The sequence below is a fragment of the Nilaparvata lugens genome, chromosome 4, assembly GCF_014356525.2.
Source record: "Nilaparvata lugens isolate BPH chromosome 4, ASM1435652v1, whole genome shotgun sequence".
NCBI lineage: Eukaryota > Metazoa > Arthropoda > Insecta > Hemiptera > Delphacidae > Nilaparvata > Nilaparvata lugens.
The window spans coordinates 3,844,824-3,871,177 of NC_052507.1; the positions used below are offsets into that span (position 1 = coordinate 3,844,824).

Consider the following 26,354-nt stretch of genomic DNA (forward strand, 5'->3'; position numbering starts at 1 on the left):
CATGGACAAGTGTTTCAGGGACTTCGACACCATCAATACAAATACAACAAGTTGATTTACCTAATGTATGGGTCGAGGGTACGTTCATATTACCTACACCATACAGAGGTTTTTCCAAAGTATCAATTTTCAAGTTGGTCCTAATTGCTGCCGAGGCGCGTATCAAAGAGTGATGCACTCCCGAGTCTATCATTCCTGAAATACAGACGTCATTCACAAGAACATCTTTTTGAAATGGATTTTGGTATGTTCTAGAAGGCTCGACAGCCACTAAGGCTTGTGACTTAACCTGGCAATATTTGGCGGTATGACCCTCTTCCTTACACTTCAGACACTTTAGAGGTCTCTTGGGTTCTGGGCAGTCTTTTGAAATGTGACCAAATTTCTGACAGTTATAGCAACGTACAGAATCCTTCATATGTATTAATGCAGTCTCATTGTCTTGATGATGAGATGTATTACGACTAGTAGATGGTTCTATTTTTCTACAATTGAGGTCACTAGTTGCATTGTTAAATTTGGTATCATGAATTTTAAATGAAGCAGGATTGTCATTTATGGATTTTGATCTTAAATTAATTGTTGAAGTTTGTCTAGGCTGATTTAATGGAGATCGATCTCTGGCTCTTGCGGTTCTTGATTTTGTTATGGCAATATAGTCCTTCATACTATTTAAAAGTTCGTATTTGTCTTTATGTGGAGTTCCTAACAGATGATTGCTTAGGTCTCTTGACCACAGTCCTTCTATTATTTGTCGTTTTGACTCTTTGAATGACATATTTAAAGAGGAGCATAGTCTTAATTTTTCATAAAAATACTCATTGATGTCTTCGTTTTTACGCTGTACCCTTGCATGCATAGCAATCCATTTCTCAGTTAGACTTTCTTCACCTATGAATGCTAACTTGAATTGGTTTTCAAATGCCTCCCATGTTGTCACATCTTCTTGGCATTCAAGGTACCAATTTTCTGCGGCGTTCTTCAGCCTGGTTCTTGCCGCTTCCAACTTTACAGCATCTGGCCACTGGTGTATGGTAGCTGCACTAATCAGCGAACGGAGCCATGTACGGGCTTCGTGGCTCGTTTCAGTACCTGTGAATTCTTTTAAGTTTCTCATAAGATCGGGCATAACGCCATACTGCGACATTCCCATAGAAAATGACGACAATGAAGCATTTTGAGTCAAAGTATTTTCTGTGTCTTTCTTTTCCTGACCAGTATTGATTTTATCTTCCATCAGTTTGTTCAATTGTTGTTGCTGATTCTGTAAAAGATCGCTCATCCGAGATACCAAATGTATCAATACGTTATTGTTGTCTTCTCGACCATCAAATCCTTGAAAAGGTTCGTCACTGATTGTACTATCATCAACATCAACTGGTTGTTTGCTACTTTGCCCCTCATCATGTGACTTAGAACTTTCCGTTTGGTTTCCACTAGACATTTTAACCTCAAGATTTTTACAAATATTATACAAAATTTCATTAATCAATCAATAGTACTCAATAATCAATAATGAAAAGTAGACATACAACAATAAGAGTGACATATGAACTGAATTAAGTAGGTGTGGTATCATTCAGTTTTGCATTAGAGTAAGCAAGGAAAGTTATTTCAGAAAATTGCAAGGAGCACATTATTTCAACAAAACACATCATCAAAACGAATTACCATAGAAATTGAAATCATACAACGAATCAATGAGTAAAGACACATCAAAGTAACATGAGCAACGAATCAAAGCTGTAAAGACACATAATATTAGTTCAATCAAGGAAAATAGTTCAATCAATATTCATCAAGGTCACAACAAGTATTCAAAATAAGTCCAATCAATGATATACAATAATTAAAGTTCATTAGAAGCAGACATCAACACATAGAATTAGTTCAGTCAATCAAATAGACCTAAAATGTGTGCATGAACAGTGTACGAAAGGTAAGTTTGATCATCAATCAAACATTGGCGCATAGAATCTTAAAACAAATCACAAAACACATTGGAGCACAGAATTGATTCAATCATCAAATTTTAAAAGTTCTTCAGAGTCGAAGCAATGTAATAAATTTAAGCAGTTCAATCATCAAGTTGAGAGTTCATTGTAATCTACTTCCAGTGTACGCAAATCAGTTCAATATTCAAAATCACAAAAAATATTCATTGGAATCAAAGCGGAGTACAGTATTAATTCAATAATCAGAATGGTGAACGTCCGGTTGAAATCGAAATATATCGAGTAGCAAGAAAATAAGTATCAAATCAGTTCACAATTAAGCTTATTTTCGCAGGTCAAGTCCATTAAGGTAAGTAAATTAGCAATTTGATCAAGTAAGTACGTAAGTCCACAATTTGATCAAATAAACAGATAAGTATCAGTACGGCATACAAACAAATGTTCATTAAACTAGATCAATCCAAATTAGGTTGGGTCTATGTAACACATAGGCGACATCAGTGTCCGTAATCAGATTAATAAAGAAATGTGTGTAGTCAATAATTTATTGTTCAAACACACCTTATTCAAACAAAAGAATACGATACTTTTCTGACGCAATAGTGATGACCAAGTTTAGCAATTCGTATCATGCAGCACTCATGTAGCCTAAGTATACGTAATTAATACTGATAAGTCTTTCAGAGTTTTCAAGACTCGAAAATTTATTTTTAATAGTTTAAAAGTTGAATACAGTTGAATAATAATTAAAAACGAATGTAGGTTATCCCACACTGTACTTATCCTGTATTTTCACTTCACTTAACCATAGGCTTTTGTTGGCAAATCCCACTTCTGAAATATTAGGGGTTTCACAAATTTATACTCATTCACAAATTAAATCACTTTTATTTATAATTAATCACAATTTTATTCGCATCGCAATTTCGCAAAAAGAGGGTTACACATATCCCCATCGCCATTACATTCGCTCGACCATAGAGCGTTAACACCAAAAAGGTAGGATACACACACACCAACATCATAAGTAATACCTAGCGCACTCTATCATCAGGGCCTTATAAAATTGAGAAGAATGTGCAGTGCTGGAATACAATCTGGATTCAGTCGGATTCAGGTCTCTCACCCGGTATGTATCATTCGGTAACACATCTGTTATAACCAAAGGTCCTCTGTATTTATCTTGTAGTTTAACTGGCTGGCCAGTGTGTTCTGGAGCTTTCTGCATTACTACAATTTCACCGATATCATATCTATCTCCAGCAAAGTGCTTTCGATCATACAAGGTTTTCATCTTTCTCTGTTCCTCAACAATTCTCTCACGTGCAGCTTCTCTCAATTCTACAGGATTATTATAATCCGAGGCTGTCTCTAGAACTTCATTCAACACTCCTAGATGGAAACATGGTTTATAACCATACATTAATTCGAATGGACTCTTCCCTGTGGTTTTATTTGTCGCCGCATTCAGGTTTCTCTCTACTTCTGGGATGACATTAACCCAATTCTTATTGGCGCTGAGACTGGTGGCTATGGTAGGTACCAGCACTCTGTTGACACGTTCTACCTGTCCGTTTGCCTGCGGATGCCTAGGCGAGTTCAAGGTATGTGTAATGCCTTTATTTGAACAAAACTCTTGGAATTCGAACGAAGTGAAACATGATCCTCTATCACTGATTATTTTTCTGGGTATACCTTTTTCATTGATCAAGTTTTCAAGAGACTTAATGACAAATTTCGTTGAGGTATTTTTCACTGGGAATAACCTGACAAACTTGGTTAGGTTATCAATAGCTACTAGGATCCATGAACAACCAGACCTTGTTTCAAAAGGACCCACATGATCAATATGCACAATCTCAAATGGACGCTTCCCAGGAGGGATAGGGTGTAGTAGTCCTGCCTTTTTACCAGAGGGTACCTTTACGAGAAGGCACTGGAAACACATGTGGATGTGTTGCTTGACATATCTTTTCATTCCACCAAACCAGTAATTTTCCTTAATTTTACTCAAAGTACGATCCAAACCAAAATGACCTGATAAGTCATGATAGGTGACTACGATACTTTTCCTCATGGACTTTGGGATGACAAGTAACAATTTTCCTTTATCTCTTCGATATAGTATGCCATCAGTTATAGTGAAATTTTCCATCAATAATTTTTCTGCTCTTGAAACTGTATCTTTGTGAAATAGTCCAATCAACTTTTGTAGATCAACGTCATTGTGTTGCATCATTGCAACCTGCTCTTCCTTTGTGAGCCCCAAGCATATGACATTGTTTGCCTCCAAATTCACATTTTGGTATCTGTCTGCTTCAGCTTCTTCAACAGGTGCTCTACTTAATGCATCTACATGAGCCATCTTTTCTCCACTCCTGTGTCTTATTTCAAAGTCGTAATCTTGAATGAGGTCAACCCATCGCGCAATTTGGGGGTTCTTTGTTTTGTGAACATTCATGTAGACCAATGACTGACAATCTGTAATAATCGTAAATTTTCTTCCTAGCAAGAACGGTCGCAATCTCTTCAATGACCAAACAATAGCCATAAGTTCAAGTCGGCTGGAATGATAATGTTGCTCAGTACTTGAAACTTTCTTACTTACGCAGTAAACTAAATGCAGGCGGTTATCTCCTGATGATCGTTGCAGAAGGATCCCTGCAAGACCTAATGATGATGCATCAGTATGAAGTTCGGTGTATGCATTTGGGTCAAACAACTTTAATACAGGCTCAGTAGTCAAAGCGGTTTTCAACTTCTGGAATGCTCTTTCTTGATCAATATCCCAATCAAAAGATGTATCTTTCTTAGTCAAACTTGCTAGAGGCACTGAAAGTTCTGCATAGCCTTTAACAAAACGTCGGAAGAATCCTGTGAGGCCAAGGAAACGTCTCACCTCATGTACATTTCTTGGGGTTGGAAATTCTGAAATAGCCAAAGTTTTCTGTTCACCAGGACGAATTGTACCATCTGAAATTACAAATCCCAAAAATTCGACAGTTTTTACACCAAATCGACACTTACTTGGTTTCAAGGTTAACTTGGCTTTACTCAATGCTTCAAAAACTTTACGCAGATTTATCAACATGGTTGGCCAGTCTTTAGCGGGAATTAATAGGTCATCAAGATAACATTGAACAATTGTGTTTCTGAGAGATCCCAAGACTTTATTCATTAACCTTTGAAATTCTGCTGGTGCATTGGTCAAACCAAATGGCATACGCACAAATTGTGCTGTTTCATCAGGTGTTACAAAAGCAGTTTTTGGACGAGTACTTTCCTCAAGTGGAATTTGTAGGAAACCATGTGCTAAATCCAGGGTCGCGAAGATGTGCGCATCGCTCAAAGTCTCTAATTGGGAGTCCAAGTCGGGTAATGGATATGGAAGTCGTACAGTCTGGGAGTTGAGTCTTCTATAATCTACGCAGAGTCGTTTTTCGCCATTTTTCTTATTTACAAGTATTACTGGGCTTGCATAAGGAGAGGATGTTTCCTCAATGATTCCTTTTTCTCTCCAATCGGTCAAGATAGTTCGAATTTCTTCTCGCTCACCAGCTGTCGTCTTGTAAGGTTTACTAGTGAAAGGCCCACTACCTTCTACCTCCTGTATTGTCATCTCAGTCAGGTCAGTACATCCTAGTTCATCTAGGCTTAATGCAAAGCAACTCCTAAATTCATTACACAAATCAATTACTTGCTGCTTCTCATCAGCAGTCGCATCTTCACATATTTGCAGATGACTCTCGGTAAGCACTGGGTAACCATCTTCTTTCACAAAACAAGAGTACATTTTCTGATCTTTAGTCTCAATACAAATACTTTGGACAGGATTGATTACTTGTTCGATAACAAAATTGTTTCCCTTACGGTAATAATTAACTCGTGGATTGTGAAGCCATTCTCTGCCTATCAATATGTCAATAGGAATTGCGTCATCTGGTAAGACATGGACAAGTGTTTCAGGGACTTCGACACCATCAATACAAATACAACAAGTTGATTTACCTAATGTATGGGTCGAGGGTACGTTCATATTACCTACACCATACAGAGGTTTTTCCAAAGTATCAATTTTCAAGTTGGTCCTAATTGCTGCCGAGGCGCGTATCAAAGAGTGATGCACTCCCGAGTCTATCATTCCTGAAATACAGACGTCATTCACAAGAACATCTTTTTGAAATGGATTTTGGTATGTTCTAGAAGGCTCGACAGCCACTAAGGCTTGTGACTTAACCTGGCAATATTTGGCGGTATGACCCTCTTCCTTACACTTCAGACACTTTAGAGGTCTCTTGGGTTCTGGGCAGTCTTTTGAAATGTGACCAAATTTCTGACAGTTATAGCAACGTACAGAATCCTTCATATGTATTAATGCAGTCTCATTGTCTTGATGATGAGATGTATTACGACTAGTAGATGGTTCTATTTTTCTACAATTGAGGTCACTAGTTGCATTGTTAAATTTGGTATCATGAATTTTAAATGAAGCAGGATTGTCATTTATGGATTTTGATCTTAAATTAATTGTTGAAGTTTGTCTAGGCTGATTTAATGGAGATCGATCTCTGGCTCTTGCGGTTCTTGATTTTGTTATGGCAATATAGTCCTTCATACTATTTAAAAGTTCGTATTTGTCTTTATGTGGAGTTCCTAACAGATGATTGCTTAGGTCTCTTGACCACAGTCCTTCTATTATTTGTCGTTTTGACTCTTTGAATGACATATTTAAAGAGGAGCATAGTCTTAATTTTTCATAAAAATACTCATTGATGTCTTCGTTTTTACGCTGTACCCTTGCATGCATAGCAATCCATTTCTCAGTTAGACTTTCTTCACCTATGAATGCTAACTTGAATTGGTTTTCAAATGCCTCCCATGTTGTCACATCTTCTTGGCATTCAAGGTACCAATTTTCTGCGGCGTTCTTCAGCCTGGTTCTTGCCGCTTCCAACTTTACAGCATCTGGCCACTGGTGTATGGTAGCTGCACTAATCAGCGAACGGAGCCATGTACGGGCTTCGTGGCTCGTTTCAGTACCTGTGAATTCTTTTAAGTTTCTCATAAGATCGGGCATAACGCCATACTGCGACATTCCCATAGAAAATGACGACAATGAAGCATTTTGAGTCAAAGTATTTTCTGTGTCTTTCTTTTCCTGACCAGTATTGATTTTATCTTCCATCAGTTTGTTCAATTGTTGTTGCTGATTCTGTAAAAGATCGCTCATCCGAGATACCAAATGTATCAATACGTTATTGTTGTCTTCTCGACCATCAAATCCTTGAAAAGGTTCGTCACTGATTGTACTATCATCAACATCAACTGGTTGTTTGCTACTTTGCCCCTCATCATGTGACTTAGAACTTTCCGTTTGGTTTCCACTAGACATTTTAACCTCAAGATTTTTACAAATATTATACAAAATTTCATTAATCAATCAATAGTACTCAATAATCAATAATGAAAAGTAGACATACAACAATAAGAGTGACATATGAACTGAATTAAGTAGGTGTGGTATCATTCAGTTTTGCATTAGAGTAAGCAAGGAAAGTTATTTCAGAAAATTGCAAGGAGCACATTATTTCAACAAAACACATCATCAAAACGAATTACCATAGAAATTGAAATCATACAACGAATCAATGAGTAAAGACACATCAAAGTAACATGAGCAACGAATCAAAGCTGTAAAGACACATAATATTAGTTCAATCAAGGAAAATAGTTCAATCAATATTCATCAAGGTCACAACAAGTATTCAAAATAAGTCCAATCAATGATATACAATAATTAAAGTTCATTAGAAGCAGACATCAACACATAGAATTAGTTCAGTCAATCAAATAGACCTAAAATGTGTGCATGAACAGTGTACGAAAGGTAAGTTTGATCATCAATCAAACATTGGCGCATAGAATCTTAAAACAAATCACAAAACACATTGGAGCACAGAATTGATTCAATCATCAAATTTTAAAAGTTCTTCAGAGTCGAAGCAATGTAATAAATTTAAGCAGTTCAATCATCAAGTTGAGAGTTCATTGTAATCTACTTCCAGTGTACGCAAATCAGTTCAATATTCAAAATCACAAAAAATATTCATTGGAATCAAAGCGGAGTACAGTATTAATTCAATAATCAGAATGGTGAACGTCCGGTTGAAATCGAAATATATCGAGTAGCAAGAAAATAAGTATCAAATCAGTTCACAATTAAGCTTATTTTCGCAGGTCAAGTCCATTAAGGTAAGTAAATTAGCAATTTGATCAAGTAAGTACGTAAGTCCACAATTTGATCAAATAAACAGATAAGTATCAGTACGGCATACAAACAAATGTTCATTAAACTAGATCAATCCAAATTAGGTTGGGTCTATGTAACACATAGGCGACATCAGTGTCCGTAATCAGATTAATAAAGAAATGTGTGTAGTCAATAATTTATTGTTCAAACACACCTTATTCAAACAAAAGAATACGATACTTTTCTGACGCAATAGTGATGACCAAGTTTAGCAATTCGTATCATGCAGCACTCATGTAGCCTAAGTATACGTAATTAATACTGATAAGTCTTTCAGAGTTTTCAAGACTCGAAAATTTATTTTTAATAGTTTAAAAGTTGAATACAGTTGAATAATAATTAAAAACGAATGTAGGTTATCCCACACTGTACTTATCCTGTATTTTCACTTCACTTAACCATAGGCTTTTGTTGGCAAATCCCACTTCTGAAATATTAGGGGTTTCACAAATTTATACTCATTCACAAATTAAATCACTTTTATTTATAATTAATCACAATTTTATTCGCATCGCAATTTCGCAAAAAGAGGGTTACACATATCCCCATCGCCATTACATTCGCTCGACCATAGAGCGTTAACACCAAAAAGGTAGGATACACCACGGTATATAGAATTCATCTAAATACCGTGGGATACACACGCACCAACATCATAAGTAATACCTAGCGCACTCTATCATCAGGGCCTTATAAAATTGAGTCTCTAACATAAGGAGTGGAAAATGATGATGTTTTCTACTACATCACAGTTGTTGATTAGGAAATTATAAGTTGATTTATTCTTGTTACTTAAGGTGAAGCTTGCATTAGCTTCTGACTTGTGCGTGGGTGATCAGACGTATGATAATGGGCCTTATAAAATTGAGTCTCTAACATAAGGAGTGGAAAATGATGATGTTTTCTACTACATCACAGTTGTTGATTAGGAAATTATAAGTTGATTTATTCTTGTTACTTAAGGTGAAGCTTGCATTAGCTTCTGACTTGTGCGTGGGTGATCAGACGTATGATAATGAGAGAAGAGTGGACGTACATCTGTGGATCCCGTGAATCCATGATTCAAAATGTTTCAAATAAATTATAATTTTTCTTTTTCTTCAACTATTTCCTATATTTTAATGATAACTGTCAGCTTTATTGAAATTCAATAATAGCATTGAGAAAATCCTCTATTTTGGGGAGCTAGCAGCTTCACAGTAAGAATATCAATGCAGTTCATTAAAAATATGATGTGACCCTACTCTTTGACACTGCCTATCTGGAAATCCCAGTTCTTGGCAACGACTTACGTACCTATTCGAGTAAGTAGGCCAAAGTAATGTATTATAAATACTGTATGATATAAGCTGACTAAAGCTGCGTTTACACCGGAGTTAATAACACGAGTTATTAACAAAAAGTTATTAACCTGACTGAATCGTCAAAAATTTTTCTTGACAAAAGTTAATAACTCATGTTTCTAACAGAAAATTCCTTGTTATTAACAAGATTTTGTTATCAATATAATTGACTTCCATATGATTTCATTCAACAAAACTATCCATATGATATAACAGCCGGAATAAAAAGCAAAAAATTGTCTTCAAATTTGAATTGAAACATGTGTGTGATCATTAAAATAATGATCTTCAGGTGATCTAATGTAAATAAATTATAATGCGTTCACACCAGAGAGTATAAAACAAAAGTTTTCAACATAAGTTAATAACATTTTCTTTTGGCTGCTAGTTTGTTATCAACAAAAGTTAATAACTTTGTCACGTGCTTTGTCTGCAGCTGTAGTTATTAAGGAACAGCTGTAGTTTTAGGGTAGGGATACTGAGCGACGGGGTTGTGGGGAACATAATAACCTGTTATTAACAAAAGTTACCGACTCTCGATGGATAACATAAATCTTGTTAATAACAAGGAATTTTCTGTTGAAAACACGAGTTATCAACTTTTTTCAAGAGAATTTTTTGTCGATTCAGTCAAGTTGACAACTTTTTATTGATAACTCATGTTATCAACTCCGGTGTAAACGCAACTCAACATGATGTTATTAACTTTTGTAATTAACATCAGTTGATAACAAAAATGTTAAAAACTTGTGTTATTAACTCCGGTGTAAACGCAGCTTTAGTTACCATAGTTTGTTATTCCTTGTCAAATCTCACTTTATCATGAGAGTTCAATTTTGTCAATCAAAGCCTATATTTTGAGCCAAATATTGGTCTCTCCTATTCCAATTTGATTGAAAGAATTGAACTCTGATATGGAACATGATAAAGTGAGTATTAACAAGTGCCAGTCTTAGAACGTTCACCGAAATTTCCTGTTCATCTGGAAGTCGTACAAGGGCAACCTGAGGATTCATATGTAGAACCTCATAATGATCGTTAGATAATGTTATCAAGATTGGACAAGATAATGAGGTTTTTTGAGATTTAAACAGTAATAATGAGAATGATTCAATAGTTATTGCATGAGAATATTTCAGTTCCGTTTAATGATAAGTAGTATGATGATAAGAAGTATGGGTGACGAACAAGCGAAGTAGGGGTAAGATTCTGGCTGTGGAAATGGAGTATTAGAGAAGGTGTTGCGGGGTCACCAGGTTGGATAGAGTAAGGAATGAAGAGATTAGGAACAGAATGAAAGTTCAATCGGATATAATGAAGTTCATTGAGGACAAGAGACTGGTATGGTATGGGCACGCGAGAAGGGCTAGTGCAAGTAAGTGGATCGGAATTGTGACGGACTGGAGCCCATTGGGTAGACGGAAGCGAGGGAGGCCAAGGCGATCTTGGCGAGACGAGGTGGACGACGCCATGGAGGCTAGAAATCTCACAGATGGGGAGTGGAATGACCGACAAACATGGAAAATCCGACTAAAAGAAGGATGCGGTGATTCACCGTAAAATCCTAATATATATATATATATATATATATATATATATATATATATAATATATATATATATATATATATATATATATATTAATGATATTAAGATCATTCACTGTAATGTAACACTACTATTGTGAGGCCCACGTTATAATGACAGTGGAGAAAGATAGGTGAACAGCGTTGCCGATACTCTACTCTGTCACTGCCTTCTATAGAGTATAGCTGATACCGGGGTATAACTCATGTCACTCTAACTGTTCAAAATGATAAATTATTTTGTATTCGTCAAGAGAGTGTATTCTTCAATGATTATATAATACATTTCCATCATTGAGATCAAATTTGTTTGACCAATCATATTTTTGCATTGCTGGAAACCAATCTAACAACTTCGCAGAGCTAGAAAAGGATGGTGATACCTGCTTTGTCGAATGATAGACAAGGATACAGTAACTATATTACCCACAGTATGGCCATTGGAATTTTATTTTCCCGCCGCCGCCATGAAGATTCCAAATATTTGAATTTTATAATGGGGCTTATATGGGATTATAAGTAAAAATCGTTTGCTTTCACTTATTAAAGTATATTTTTGTGATTATTAACTTTGATATAATTTCTTTCATGTTTTTTTCTATATTCCCAATGTAGTTTTGGAACTTGAAATAGTAATTCGTAGATAATAGCGGGCAAAAATGAAAGGTAGGTAACGTACCCTGAAAGCTGAATTTCCAAAAAATAACATAACACTTTTGAAATGTGTCATGATATTGTAATAAATTTTGTTCCATTGACAAAGAATAAAGTTCTCATATCTATTTCTAGAAGCATATGATGGAATTCTCAACACAATAGATTCCAAAACATTTAAATAGTTTGTTTAATTCAGCCAATAAGTCTGAGTGACCAAAATATTGTAAAGCACAACATTGAATATAAACTCTGGACGAGCCAATTACTCTAGCCATAGTACTACTTGATGAATTTAATAAACATGTAAGAAATTGTTAAATAACACACATAACCATTATTGTTTATATTTAGTGATATCTCTAATCTTAACCACTGCTCGTGGTAATGCAACTCGAAAATCATATCAATAGCTATTGTACCAACATGTGATGGTAGGGTACTCAGTACTGAAGAGAATCAATCAGAGAAGTCAAGACGTCTTTAATCAGCACTTAATCATGGTTAAATATTCCATAAAATGTTATATTCAATTGAGCCACAAAAATGTTTTGAAATTGAATTATTTGAAGTTCGATCCAATAAATTGGATGAGGAAATACACAAAATTGAAATTTATCTTTCTACATATTTATATAGATCACTGGTTCCCAATAAGTTGTCCGCGAAAGCTCTAGAAGTGGTCTGCGAGGAGTCCGTGGGAAGGAAAATTGATGTTTTAAGCTTTATTAGTGTTCACATACATACCGGTACATAAACGTTGTTTTTTGACATACATACAAAACGGTGTTTTTTTAAGTTATATTTTTGTCTATATTAAAGTATAATAAATTTATCTTCGAAAATGATATATATCAAACTCATCTTAAGTTCATTATATTTCCAATCGGTAAAATAAGTGATAAGTTCCAAATGTCTAATGCTATAAGATAGCAAAGTTAGTAGACAGAAGGTTGGTCACTCATCTATAGTATTTTAGTTGAAATGCAATTGGAGTGGGGGAACTGCAGCCGTGACGTAGGCTGTAGTACAGAGTGGGCAGAATATCGCATTCTTGAAAATCATACGGTGACGTATAGTCAAATTATATAACACAAACATTTTCAAACATGCAAGATTTCTGTTTCTGCTTTACAATAATTATCAAAACATGTGAATAATACAAGAGTATTTTGTCATATAAAAGCAAAAACCCCACCTCCTAACCTTCCCTTTCAAACCCTTGAGGTTGGTTTCTTCATCTTCTAGGTCGTGTTTATATTTTGTAGTTTGGCTATACATCAGCTTGTGAATTTTGGGGATGAGATATTTTGATTCTCGTGGAACATGTGCTCGATACCAGCATATTGTGTTCAATGCATTTATATGAATAAAATTCATCGGATTTATTGGGATCGGTTTATTGCAATGCATTGGTTTATCAAGATTTTTTATGGGTTAATCTGAAATTATAATAGTATAACGTTGTCTACTAACGCTTTTCCAGCTTATTAATTTTTTCGTGTCACGTTTTTAGATTCTAGAAACACTTTCAACTTCACTTTATTTATACAAGTTGAACTTTCAACTTCACTTTATTCATACAAGTTGAATGAACTTGAATTATTTAACAACATCATTAGAATCGGTTATTCATTCGCTATAAGTATGGCGAATTTTTAAGCTCTAGGTCAATCTTAAGGGGATTAAACGACGATGTATTTGAAGATACAGTGAATAAACTGTATGCTCAGTGTGGTTACTCTATCACATTTTTACTACATGTGACGTCACGCTGGCATTCCCCCCACCACTTCGAATCTTACACCTGTGAGTGATCAATCTTCTGTCTACTAACGTTGATAAGATAGGACTTGAAAGTTTGTTTGGAATCTTAATGGCGGATTTGTACCATGTGACCGAGCTAACCAATCAGAAGCGTGACAGTCAATGGCCATACTGTGGGTAATATAATTACTGTAGACAAGGATAGCAACACCAATGTTAATCAAATACTGCCATTAAAACGTTGGACCTCACTATATACTTGCCTGCTGACGTCTCCTCAATAGCTCCTGCCTTGCCTCCTGGATTGCTTCCCACAGTTTGGCTTCGGAAAGAATTTGTCGACTCAGCTCTTCAACGGCCGGCTCAGAGTTCAGATCCACGAGAGTCGCCATTGATTCGTCCGATCGTTTACGGCCGCATCCTTCAAGCACACAAATTACAATATTATTAGAAGAATATGAATTATTAAATATTATAGGCTACCATATATTTCAAACAGAAAGCAGAAAATGAGATTTTTCCAGCTCGAAATCGGTTTTCAAGTCCGAGGCCGTAGGCCTCGGACTAGAAAAGATTGAGAGCTGGAAAAACATTTTCATTCGTGGTGCGAACAATATTTTTCACTACACTACAGGTATTGCTGACAAAATTAATAAAGAATACAAAATAAAGAATACTCGTTAAACTATCGTACCTATCTCTTGATTTTAGTGGTAGAAGATTTGCAGTCAGGATTTCAGATTCTTTTAAAATTTCACTTGGAATACCACAGTCATCTTCAAGCATTTTTGAAAATTCGGAATGCACTAATCAACAATAAATAATTGAATAAAACTGGTTGCGAAGCGAATTAGTTTGATTCGAAACTGGAACTGAAATCATGGCGACTTCAGCTGATGATGAAAGTGGACACTCGCCCGATCTAGCGGATGACTTATTAACTACTTCCATGAGCGGCTGGAAAGAGACAACTTTCTGGCCTAGACCGGAAAAGTGTTTTCTGACGTCATCTGCAAACAAGGTCTTTCAGATCTATGTAGGGACTGGAAAACAGCTGCTTTCTGTGCAGTGTGGCGAAAACGTTGTTCTTTTATGCATGGGGATAAGAACACAACGGTTACTTACCTAAAGCATGATCAGAATCTACAACAACCAGCAACCCTATAATGCTTATTGGTTGCATATCATATCACGATGCAACTTCATGATAATAATTACGTTTATTATATCGTATTATCTTATAGAATACTAGCAGGTAACCCGTGCTCCGCAAGGGACTAATAAAAAACTTGACTATCTGAAAACTTGACATAATTAAATCTTGAAGAATCTAAAATAAGCCTATAACCATCCTCGGTAAATTAAGAATCTATATGCAAATTTTCAAGATAATCAGTCCAGTAGTTCAGACTTGATGATGCGTCATCCATGTATTTCCTATCCCGTACGTGTAAAAGCCAGTTCTTTCCTTTATTAAAGTATAGATAAGCTCTTCAACTTGGTGCTAAGAAAACAGACACAAAAATAAATAGTGACAGTACTCAATTCTTGTTTAAAAACCTCCCTCAACTTAATTTCATTTCCTACAAAATTGGGCTGTCAAATTTAACTATCCGTTTTGAAGAGGTAATCTCTCTATATTAACACAATTTTTTGGTACTGTACTTATTCCTTTGAAAGACATTGTGAACTGTTTTTTGCATTATCATGTATTTGCTTTGTTCAAATAAATCATCTTTCTATTCTATTCTATTCTATTCTATATATTAACATTATACAATGTATGCCGTATGAAATTTCAGGTCCCATGAATGAAATTTGAACATTTATGAAAAATCTAGAAGGAAAATTGAGATTTGGGCTTCGAGGTGCACGATTCTGATATTTTTAGAATCTATATGCAAAATTTGTAGATCTAAATCTTTCCCGTTTTTCCGGTATGCAATCCACAAGTTGACATGTTTTGATGCGAACAAACACAACCCTACTCTCTCTTATTATATAGATAAAATTTTCTTCACAGAGAAAAATAATTCTGCGGAGAAAGACAGAACTATGTACTGTAGGCCTACAATATAAATCAAGAGATAGGCCTAATATCATATTTATATGTTATTTTAAAGGTGCGTACAGATATACGCGCCGCGAACATCAGCAATTCACTTTTAATCAGCTGATGCCAAGCTTTTTATGTTTATGTCTTACCATTTCTGTAAAAATACAGATATAATCAGCTGATTAAAAGTTATCTCTATTTTTACAGAAACGGTATAAGGTATAGATATAAAAAGCTTGGCATCAGCTGATTAGAAGTGAATTGCTCATGTTCGCGGCGCGTAAATCTGTACGCAACTTAATATTACTTTTGTATAATCATATTTTAAATGTTATCCTAATATCACTTCCAATTTCAATCATATATTCAAGATACTGTACTAGTTTTACCATGATAAATTTGTATCTTAAGGTGCGTACAGATATAAGCGCCGCGAACATGAGCAATTCACTTTTTATCAGCTGACTAGGCTTATATCTGTATTTTCACAGAAACGGTATAAGATATAGATATAAAAAGCTTGGCATCAGCTGATTAAAAGTGAATTGCTCTGTGCATAAATCTGTAGGCACCTTAATATTACTTTTGTATAATCATATTTTATACGGAATCCTAATATCACTTTCAATTCAATCATATATTCAAGGTACTGTACTAGTTTCACCATGATAAATTTGTATCTTAAGGTGCGTACAGATATAAGCGCCGCGAACATGAGCAATTCACATTTAATCAGCTGATGCAAAGCTTTTTATATCTGTACCTTACCGTTTCTGTAAAAATACAGATAGCCTATAGTCAGCTGATTAAAAGTGAATTGCTCATGTTCGCGGCGTGTATATCTGTACGCACCTTCAGAAATACAGCATGAAGAGCTTTGATAGATGAAACAAGAACTGTGTAGGAAGAATAAAATTAGACATTTTGCATTGCAATAAATTAATGAATGATAATGGGAGATGAGTAAGTCTCTATTAGAAGTAGTGTTGCACATAAACAGGGATAAGGGAATAACGCATTCTCAAGTAGACCTACAAAAGCGATATATATATATATATATAAAATACTATAGGCTATATATTGTCACGTGGTAATTTGAAACCACCAAATATTTCTAAATGAGCCAATAAAATGTAATAGAACTATAAAATTGGAAAGAAAGTTAGACCTATCTAAAGAGTAAATCAACTCAAATCAAGTATTATTAGTGATTAGGAGTAATAGCATTATCAACAACGATAAGAAAATATGTATTATTGTGATTTAATAATTATGAGAACTCATTGGTAAGATCAAAAAATTATAAAGCGGCATAATTATTATTGGCGGATTACAAAAATAAAAAATAAAATAAAATGCATGAACATTGAGGTTAGAGTTACTTGTTTACGTTTTGAAAAGAATTAGTCGATCTTGGATAAATCGATAATTATCCGAACCAATACTGAATGAATCAGCTGATTATTCGATCAACCCATATGACCGGTTGAATCATATAAAATTCACTCATAAAGGATATATTATGTATACTAAAGGAAGTCGATGTGTAGAAATACAAATAGCTATTATTTCTGTATAAATATTTATTATAATCTAAAAAAGCATGATAAATCAAGAGTATAAAAAACTCATATAAAAACTAAATGTATTATCTATTAAAATCGTATGTTACGATTTATTTATGAATTCAATTTAAGATAAATACCCCATATATCTGTATAAAAACTTCTTTTATTAAATTTTTTCTATTATAAAGCCGAGGAAGCCCTGATTCCCAAGGCAACCAATTGTATTGAGTCTATTAAATTGAGGGCCAATCAGAGAGTAGCTTATAGAATTATTCTAGGAAGAAGCAAATTTTTCTGAAAACCTCTTTCTTCTGGCTTAAGATCCCAACCGAGAGGATGCACATGGAGTTTAGGGTCTTTTCTTATTCCTTTTAAAAATTTTTTAACGAATTATTAAGCCAAACCCTTTTTAAATGTAATGTATGTTTGTTGAATGTTAATTGTTTGTGAACTCAGTGCTGTCAAGGAGTTCGTAATTGTAAAGATTCCCATAAAAATAGCTTTAATTCGAAAGAAACTTATAAAAATCTGGATCACACGTTAGCCCAGCAGTGACGAAAAGGAGCCTACCTAATTAATTATTGGAAATAATTAATTCAATCCACGAGAACATCCAGAACTTCAGTCAGTGAGTGATAAGTCAAACCAAATGAGCTCATTTGTCTACGTTCAGTGGGGTAATAATTAATAAAAAAGCGCTATTCCAATTAATTAGAGTTAAAATAAAAAGTCACCACGTGTTGAACAATATCACATAGTTCACAAGAACATTTTATAAATTTATTTATTATATGTAGGAAGCTTACTTCCATGCACTGCCCGAATTCATATTAAAAGCCCTGAGATCTCATGTTCGAATATTAATTTATTAAATATTAATTTTGTTTATTGAACAAAATATACCATATCAAACTTATAGACCGAACAGGTTTTTATTTGCAGAATTTTATATTGATTGGAAGTCTAAGTACCAGTATTAAATATAATATATTTATGAATTTGAAATTCATTATTGTGAATATTAGCAAAGCCTGTGATAATTATTCAGATTTTAAAAATAGATTATTTAAGTGAATTATAGTTATATCGAATATTTTATGCACATTTTTTCTATGGGAATATATTTTGTGTTTTATGTCAGCATACAAACTTATAGAATTTTTTATTATATCCTAACTCATCTCGTGTTATATAGTTTGAGCTGTTTTGGTACCAACAAATATTTAGCAGCACTTAAAATCATAGAATCAAATAATATTAACCTTATTCAGAGCACTCAATATTTATCATCCTTTGATGATATTCATTTCATCAGCCAGAACAAATATATTAAGAAATTATATTAATAAGGTTCCAGTTATATCATATAAGGATCCAGAGAGCTTCAAGAACTGGCGTTGTAAGTTCTAAGGAATTTTGAAAGGGTATATTGGTGAATACTTGTATTCACGACGAGCGTTTTAAGAATCAACTAGAAACAACTATAGTTGGTCCTGATTATTCTCTAGTGGTACATGGTTACTGATAATCAGTCATCAAATATTCTTTTAATTTCCTTACTGGTATTCTTCAAGAACTTCATAGAAGCAGCGGTAAGAATTATCAATACCTGGTCCTTGAACCTTATGGTGATTATTTGTATTTATAAAATTCATGTTTCTACCACTGAGCTAGAGCTGAGGTTTGAACCCAGTAATTTTGCGAGCCGGAAGGCCTTAATTTTTTGTGAATTTATTCGCAAAAGAGGGAATTTAGAGACTGCTCTTATAAATACCAGAAACATCGTATTATCTGTGAAGGAATTGCAATCTACAACTTCTCACAATAGCTTCATAACGTGGGACTCTATCATAAGAGATAACCCCCCCAGGAGCACAACTTCACACAATGGCACCCAACCAGTGGAGCATGAGGAAAAGCTTACCTACTCAATCTTACTATCAATGATTAATGAAATTATTGATAAAACTGAAAGCTGCAAGAAACATAATCTGAAGTTGTTTCGACAAGATATATCTGATGATCTATTGTAAGTTTCTGGCTAAAATAATTGAGTTGCTCTTCAAATTAAAATTTTTCAAGCTGCATAAATACAGACAAACTGTATCACACGAGTTTGATAACATAATTCTCATAATAGAGAAAATTGGATGGAAATTTCCATAAAAGTTATAGTAAAATTTTGATTTTGATCTTTGAATCTAGACATTGTATGCTGACCAGGGTTATAGGTTATTTGAGGCATTATAATACTATCGTTATTCAGGAGGATAAGACCCTAATTAAAATTTTAAGAACTATATTAGTGTAATTTGTAAGCCATATCTGTCTATGTTGATAAGCGTACCTGTAGCACTAGAAGGTCTTTTTGTAATATATGTATATGACACTTGAAACTTCAACACAACACAATTTTATCCAGAATAGGCACTATCACTGAATCCATTTTAATATTCCTGAGACTTGGCAACACACTTGGCTATTTACTCGAAGTATTTCATAATAACGTCACCATGAACCAGTCGCCGGCTAACTCGCAAATTTCCTACTTCAGCGAACATCCCCAAAACTATGTAGCCACGACACCGGCAAATCAACAGCCCCAGGACGATGCAGCGGAGACCCCACGAGAAAGAGAGGGAGGCAGCATATGCTCCATCAATTTCGACCCGCAAAACTTAGCCCAATTGTCTTCTACGAAGATTGATAACATCGTCGATGCGATTAATTCCGATGAGAGTCCGGCTGAGGGAGATGAGGGAGTGAGGGCGTCCAACCCGGTACCGGCGTCTTCGCAGATCGCTCCAAGCGTCACCGAGGGAACAGAGAGTGCCGCCACCCAATCGCCATCCAACGTGACTAGTCAACCGCCATCCGCCACCAACCTGGAAAAACGCAATACAACATTAGACTCTTCAGTCGGTTACATTACCAATCTTATGGCAAATGATTCTACAAACGAACTCAAACTCATGCTCAGTCAAATCTTAGCAAGACAGGACAACGAAGCGAAGGCAAACCGGGAAGCTATGCAGAAAAATAGTGAAACTATCACTGAAAATATTACCAAGACTGTACAAGAAGGTATTAAAACCATGGATGCAAAATTTTCTAGCTTCAGGGAGGAAGTGAGAAATATAATAGATACAAAAATAGATACTCAATCTGCAGTTATCAAAAAGCTAGAAACTCGTCTAGATGATGTCACCTGTCAAATAAATGAACGGTTGGATGACGTACCAAAGGAAGTTGAAAAACAGGTGGACGTATTGGGTAAGGAGCTGGGCACCGCTATCATGGGAACGGTCATGGGAAAGGTGTTAGAAAATAAGGCGAGATAGAGTCGAAAGTGGAGGAAAATAATAAGAAAATAGTAGAAATAGTCAAGGAACAAAGTAACGTGCAGGCATGTATGGCAAATTTAGCGGAGGAGGGGGCAAAATCAAGTGAGAGATATGGCATGTTGGAGAATGCTATAGGCGGACAGCAGTTGAAGCTAACCGGATTGTATGATGAAGTGAATACACATAAGAAAATTATGAATGATAAATGGATCGCAAATGAAGAACGAGTCTCCAGAATAGAGACACGTATGGAAAATATCCCGGTCAGTCGAGTGCAGTATACACCGAATGAAGTAGTAAACGGCACTCAACTTTTCCAAAGTCTGGGAAAATTCGATAACTCCCACCGTCACATGCAACCCAGACCATTTATAGATCAAATAAAAGCTATTCAGGAATTGATACCCACCTCTTGGTTAGTATGGCGCTTCCAACTGTCCAGTCTACTACTTGGCGAGCCGCTGATGTTTTTCCAGAGCCGGATGCGAGATATCAACAGCCTGGAGGACTTCATCTCCCAGTTCCTGCAACAGTATTGGAGTAAATGTAAACAGATGGACGCATTGTCAGAAATTATTTTATGCACTTACGATAGCAGAAATGGACAATCCTACACTGATTTTATAACAGATTTAATGTATAGAAACTATCAGTTAGACGAATCTCTAGCTGATTCATCACTGGTTCACATCTTATCAAAAAAGCTTCCTTACAATGTTCGCATGACACTGGCAGTATCTTCGATTTCCAGTTGTGAAGAAATGATAGAACATTTACATTCTATCCAATCAGCTACTTCTGAGCCAAATCATATAAATAAACAAGCAAGAAATTTTAATCAGCAAAATAGTAATTTCAAACAAAACAGTAATAATGAAAATCATATAGCAAATGCTAGAGCAAATGCGCAAAGAGCGAAGTATACTGAAAATAATAACAGAGTTCAATCATTTGATAATAATTATAGAAATAAGTTCCAATACCGAAACAGTAAACAGCATCACAAAGAGGCATATTATGATAACAGAGATCACTGGAATAGAAATAATAAACGGAAAATAACCTTAACAAAACAGGACGAAAATAAACAAAATCATAACCAAACAAATACATCTTATACAATAGCACATACAACAAGGACAACACAAAATCAACATGCAAATGACCCACCACCAGACACACAGGAGCCCATACAAGACAGCCTACCACACAAAACCGCCGCCCGCCATGCACTTGAAACGCCCTGTAAACATCAATCCCTCTTGAGCCTTATATTTCCCACTGAAGAACCATCACCGCAGGAAGAGCAACCCGCCACCGAGGAACACCAGGTTACAGTAGAGGAATTATGTAATATGGAGCCCACATGCGATGAACTCGTTTTGAACGCTACACCCGCGCATCAATCGACCACACCGAGGCATACCAAGGATGGGAAGGAAGATACCAGTGAGTACCGGGAGGACAACATGCAGGATCGGAGGAACGCCCACCGCAAGGCCCGGAGACGGAAACGCCCGAGGCAGACACCGGACGACCGACTGCATGACCGACTACAGGAGAAAAGAGGCATGCACCGCAAGGCCAGGAGGCGGAAAGTCAAGCGGAAGAAAAAGAAGTACCGCGCGCGACGATGGAGGCCGCATGCACGTTTCAAGAGGCAACGGAGGACACCGGACCGAAACCAGGATGGAGGACCGGAGATCGACGGCATGCATCCACGGCACATTCGCTTTAAAGCAGAAGAGCAGCGATGTGACCGGCAAAATGGATCTAATAAATGGAAGGAAACTGGAGCTAACGGAAGGACTAATAGGGATTCATACAGGGATAAAAACGGAACTGAAAGGAAAACTACGATTGAAACATGCATGGATGATAATAATAAAGTGGACTACGTATTGAGTTTGAGGAAGGATAAACAGCGTTTAAGAAGAATAAAAGAAATAAGAAATAATAATAAGAGAGTGAAAGTACCTGAATATTATATGTTGAGAGATTATATTGCTAAAGAGATAATAAATGTTCTGATATATTGTATACTATTTGTTATGGCTGTGATATGGATAAAGGACTGCGTTGTAGGTATGATAGAAGATATTATGTTGTTGTTATTAAAAGAATCTATTATTGATGATGGGAAAGGTAATATTATAAAAATGTTTATTGTTGTGAGCCTACTAATTTATAACGAACTGAAACCAAGAATATTAAATGAAAGTGAGAGGAAAAATGCATTAAGACTACAAGATGATTGGAAAAAGAATGGACTGAAATATATAACCATTAAGGAAGCTAAGAATTGTTTGAAAAGGTATACAAGATACCGAGGTTTTATATTTATGAAGAATAAATCATCATAAGGACAGCCTCATCTATAAATAACAACCGGACAGCAGCCGTAACTGAACGTAATACCGTTCAGTTGTATGAAGAAAGCAAACCAATTTAACTTGGTGGGAAAATATTTCTAATCTCAAACCGTATTATCGAGACAATAAGCGATAAGAATATAAACAATAATATTTGGATTCATGGATCTACCTGTCAACAAATACGTACCAAACAAACACCAGGCAACACACTTATTTCGCAGACGAGTATCCACTTCGAACAACAACACCTGAAAATAAAGAAATAAAAAATTTAGAAACCATTTTTTAACACCTTTCTTATTGATGAAACAAGAGAATAAATAACTTCTAATGTTAAAAAGCCAACTTACCTTCATGTAGCAGGAAGAAACATCAAGATGGCGACAAGTGACAAGCCGAAGCCAACGTAAACCAGCTGTACACTACGAAAACCAGAGTAGTCAATGCCTATTAAATCATCAAAGTTGATACCCCGAATAAGAAGATCAAGTGTCATATAAATGTGAATTGCATGTAGAGATATTATAAAAATATTATATTATTATTATTTATGTATAAACTATTAAGAAAATCATTAAAATTATCCGCCAAATGATCAAACCGCATAGTTACCACCAAAAGCATTAATCCCAAGTCTCAATGTATTAGAGGAATAAGAAGTTCGTGTTGATAAAACCTACCAAAGATTATCTTTAAAAATATCCATTACATGAAAACAAAGCCCAATTTCTGCAAGAGAATGAAATGAAAATGTACAAGTCACTGTTCTATGTTGAGGGAGAAAATATGTTATACTCTGCAAGTCGGAGAATTATCAGTTTGTTAGGTTGGCAATGATTTTGCACCAACATTCAAATGTGCTTCTGGCCTGAGGGCAGAGCGTGGATTAGAAAAAAGATTTATATTATGTATGGAGGAGGAGATAGTTTATATTGTGTATTGTGTGTAGAAGGAGATTGGCCGATGTAAGGCGTATGTATTTGAATTGAATTTATTTATTGTTGTATATGTTGTTGAATTGTTAGGAGGTAAGATTCTCAGTAGAGTTATTAGCAGACTTTGTAACATATATGATTTCTGATCCAAAACCAACTGGATCATAAAATTTATATTATATTCTCGAATTGTCGTTTTAAATCAGAAATCAGAGGGCGTTTGTGTCACGTGGTAATTTGAAACCACCAAATATTTCTAAATGAGCCAATAAAATGTAATAGAACTATAAAATTGGAAAGAAAGTTAGACCTATCTAAAGAGTAAATCAACTCAAATCAAGTATTATTAGTGATTAGGAGTAATAGCATTATCAACAACGATAAGAAAATATGTATTATTGTGATTTAATAATTATGAGAACTCATTGGTAAGATCAAAAAATTATAAAGCGGCATAATTATTATTGGCGGATTACAAAAATAAAAAATAAAATAAAATGCATGAACATTGAGGTTAGAGTTACTTGTTTACGTTTTGAAAAGAATTAGTCGATCTTGGATAAATCGATAATTATCCGAACCAATACTGAATGAATCAGCTGATTATTCGATCAACCCATATGACCGGTTGAATCATATAAAATTCACTCATAAAGGATATATTATGTATACTAAAGGAAGTCGATGTGTAGAAATACAAATAGCTATTATTTCTGTATAAATATTTATTATAATCTAAAAAAGCATGATAAATCAAGAGTATAAAAAACTCATATAAAAACTAAATGTATTATCTATTAAAATCGTATGTTACGATTTATTTATGAATTCAATTTAAGATAAATACCCCATATATCTGTATAAAAACTTCTTTTATTAAATTTTTTCTATTATAAAGCCGAGGAAGCCCTGATTCCCAAGGCAACCAATTGTATTGAGTCTATTAAATTGAGGGCCAATCAGAGAGTAGCTTATAGAATTATTCTAGGAAGAAGCAAATTTTTCTGAAAACCTCTTTCTTCTGGCTTAAGATCCCAACCCGAGAGGATGCACATGGAGTTTAGGGTCTTTTCTTATTCCTTTTAAAAATTTTTTAACGAATTATTAAGCCAAACCCTTTTTTAAATGTAATGTATGTTTGTTGAATGTTAATTGTTTGTGAACTCAGTGCTGTCAAGGAGTTCGTAATTGTAAAGATTCCCATAAAAATAGCTTTAATTCGAAAGAAACTTATAAAAATCTGGATCACACGTTAGCCCAGCAGTGACGAAAAGGAGCCTACCTAATTAATTATTGGAAATAATTAATTCAATCCACGAGAACATCCAGAACTTCAGTCAGTGAGTGATAAGTCAAACCAAATGAGCTCATTTGTCTACGTTCAGTGGGGTAATAATTAATAAAAAAGCGCTATTCCAATTAATTAGAGTTAAAATAAAAAGTCACCACGTGTTGAACAATATCACATAGTTCACAAGAACATTTTATAAATTTATTTATTATATGTAGGAAGCTTACTTCCATGCACTGCCCGAATTCATATTAAAAGCCCTGAGATCTCATATTCGAATATTAATTTATTAAATATTAATTTTGTTTATTGAACAAAATATACCATATCAAACTTATAGACCGAACAGGTTTTTATTTGCAGAATTTTGTATTGATTGGAAGTCTAAGTACCAGTATTAAATATAATATATTTATGAATTTGAAATTCATTATTGTGAATATTAGCAAAGCCTGTGATAATTATTCAGATTTTAAAAATAGATTATTTAAGTGAATTATAGTTATATCGAATATTTTATGCACATTTTTTCTATGGGAATATATTTTGTGTTTTATGTCAGCATACAAACTTATAGAATTTTTTATTATATCCTAACTCATCTCGTGTTATATAGTTTGAGCTGTTTTGGTACCAACAAATATTTAGCAGCACTTAAAATCATAGAATCAAATAATATTAACCTTATTCAGAGCACTCAATATTTATCATCCTTTGATGATATTCATTTCATCAGCCAGAACAAATATATTAAGAAATTATATTAATAAGGTTCCAGTTATATCATATAAGGATCCAGAGAGCTTCAAGAACTGGCGTTGTAAGTTCTAAGGAATTTTGAAAGGGTATATTGGTGAATACTTGTATTCACGACGAGCGTTTTAAGAATCAACTAGAAACAACTATAGTTGGTCCTGATTATTCTCTAGTGGTACATGGTTACTGATAATCAGTCATCAAATATTCTTTTAATTTCCTTACTGGTATTCTTCAAGAACTTCATAGAAGCAGCGGTAAGAATTACCAACTACCGATCACTGAACCTTATGGTAATTATTTGTATTTATAAAATTCATGTTTCTACCACTGAGCTAGAGCTGAGGTTTGAACCCAGTAATTTTGCGAGCCGGAAGGCCTTAATTTTTTGTGAATTTATTCGCAAAAGAGGGAA

The 26,354-nt window shown here is 34.8% G+C and overlaps 1 protein-coding gene across 1 annotated transcript in view; it reads right to left on the bottom strand.

Annotated features, from left to right (window-relative positions):
• LOC111055511 (cardioactive peptide) overlaps positions 1–26,354 on the bottom strand; it is a 33,594-nt gene that overhangs the window by 4,263 nt on the left and 2,977 nt on the right. Inside the window, exon 3 of the mRNA XM_022342731.2 lies at positions 13,878–14,035. Within this exon, the coding sequence (XP_022198423.2) occupies positions 13,878–14,035 (158 nt within the window). The remainder of the gene's footprint in view (positions 1–13,877; positions 14,036–26,354) is intronic.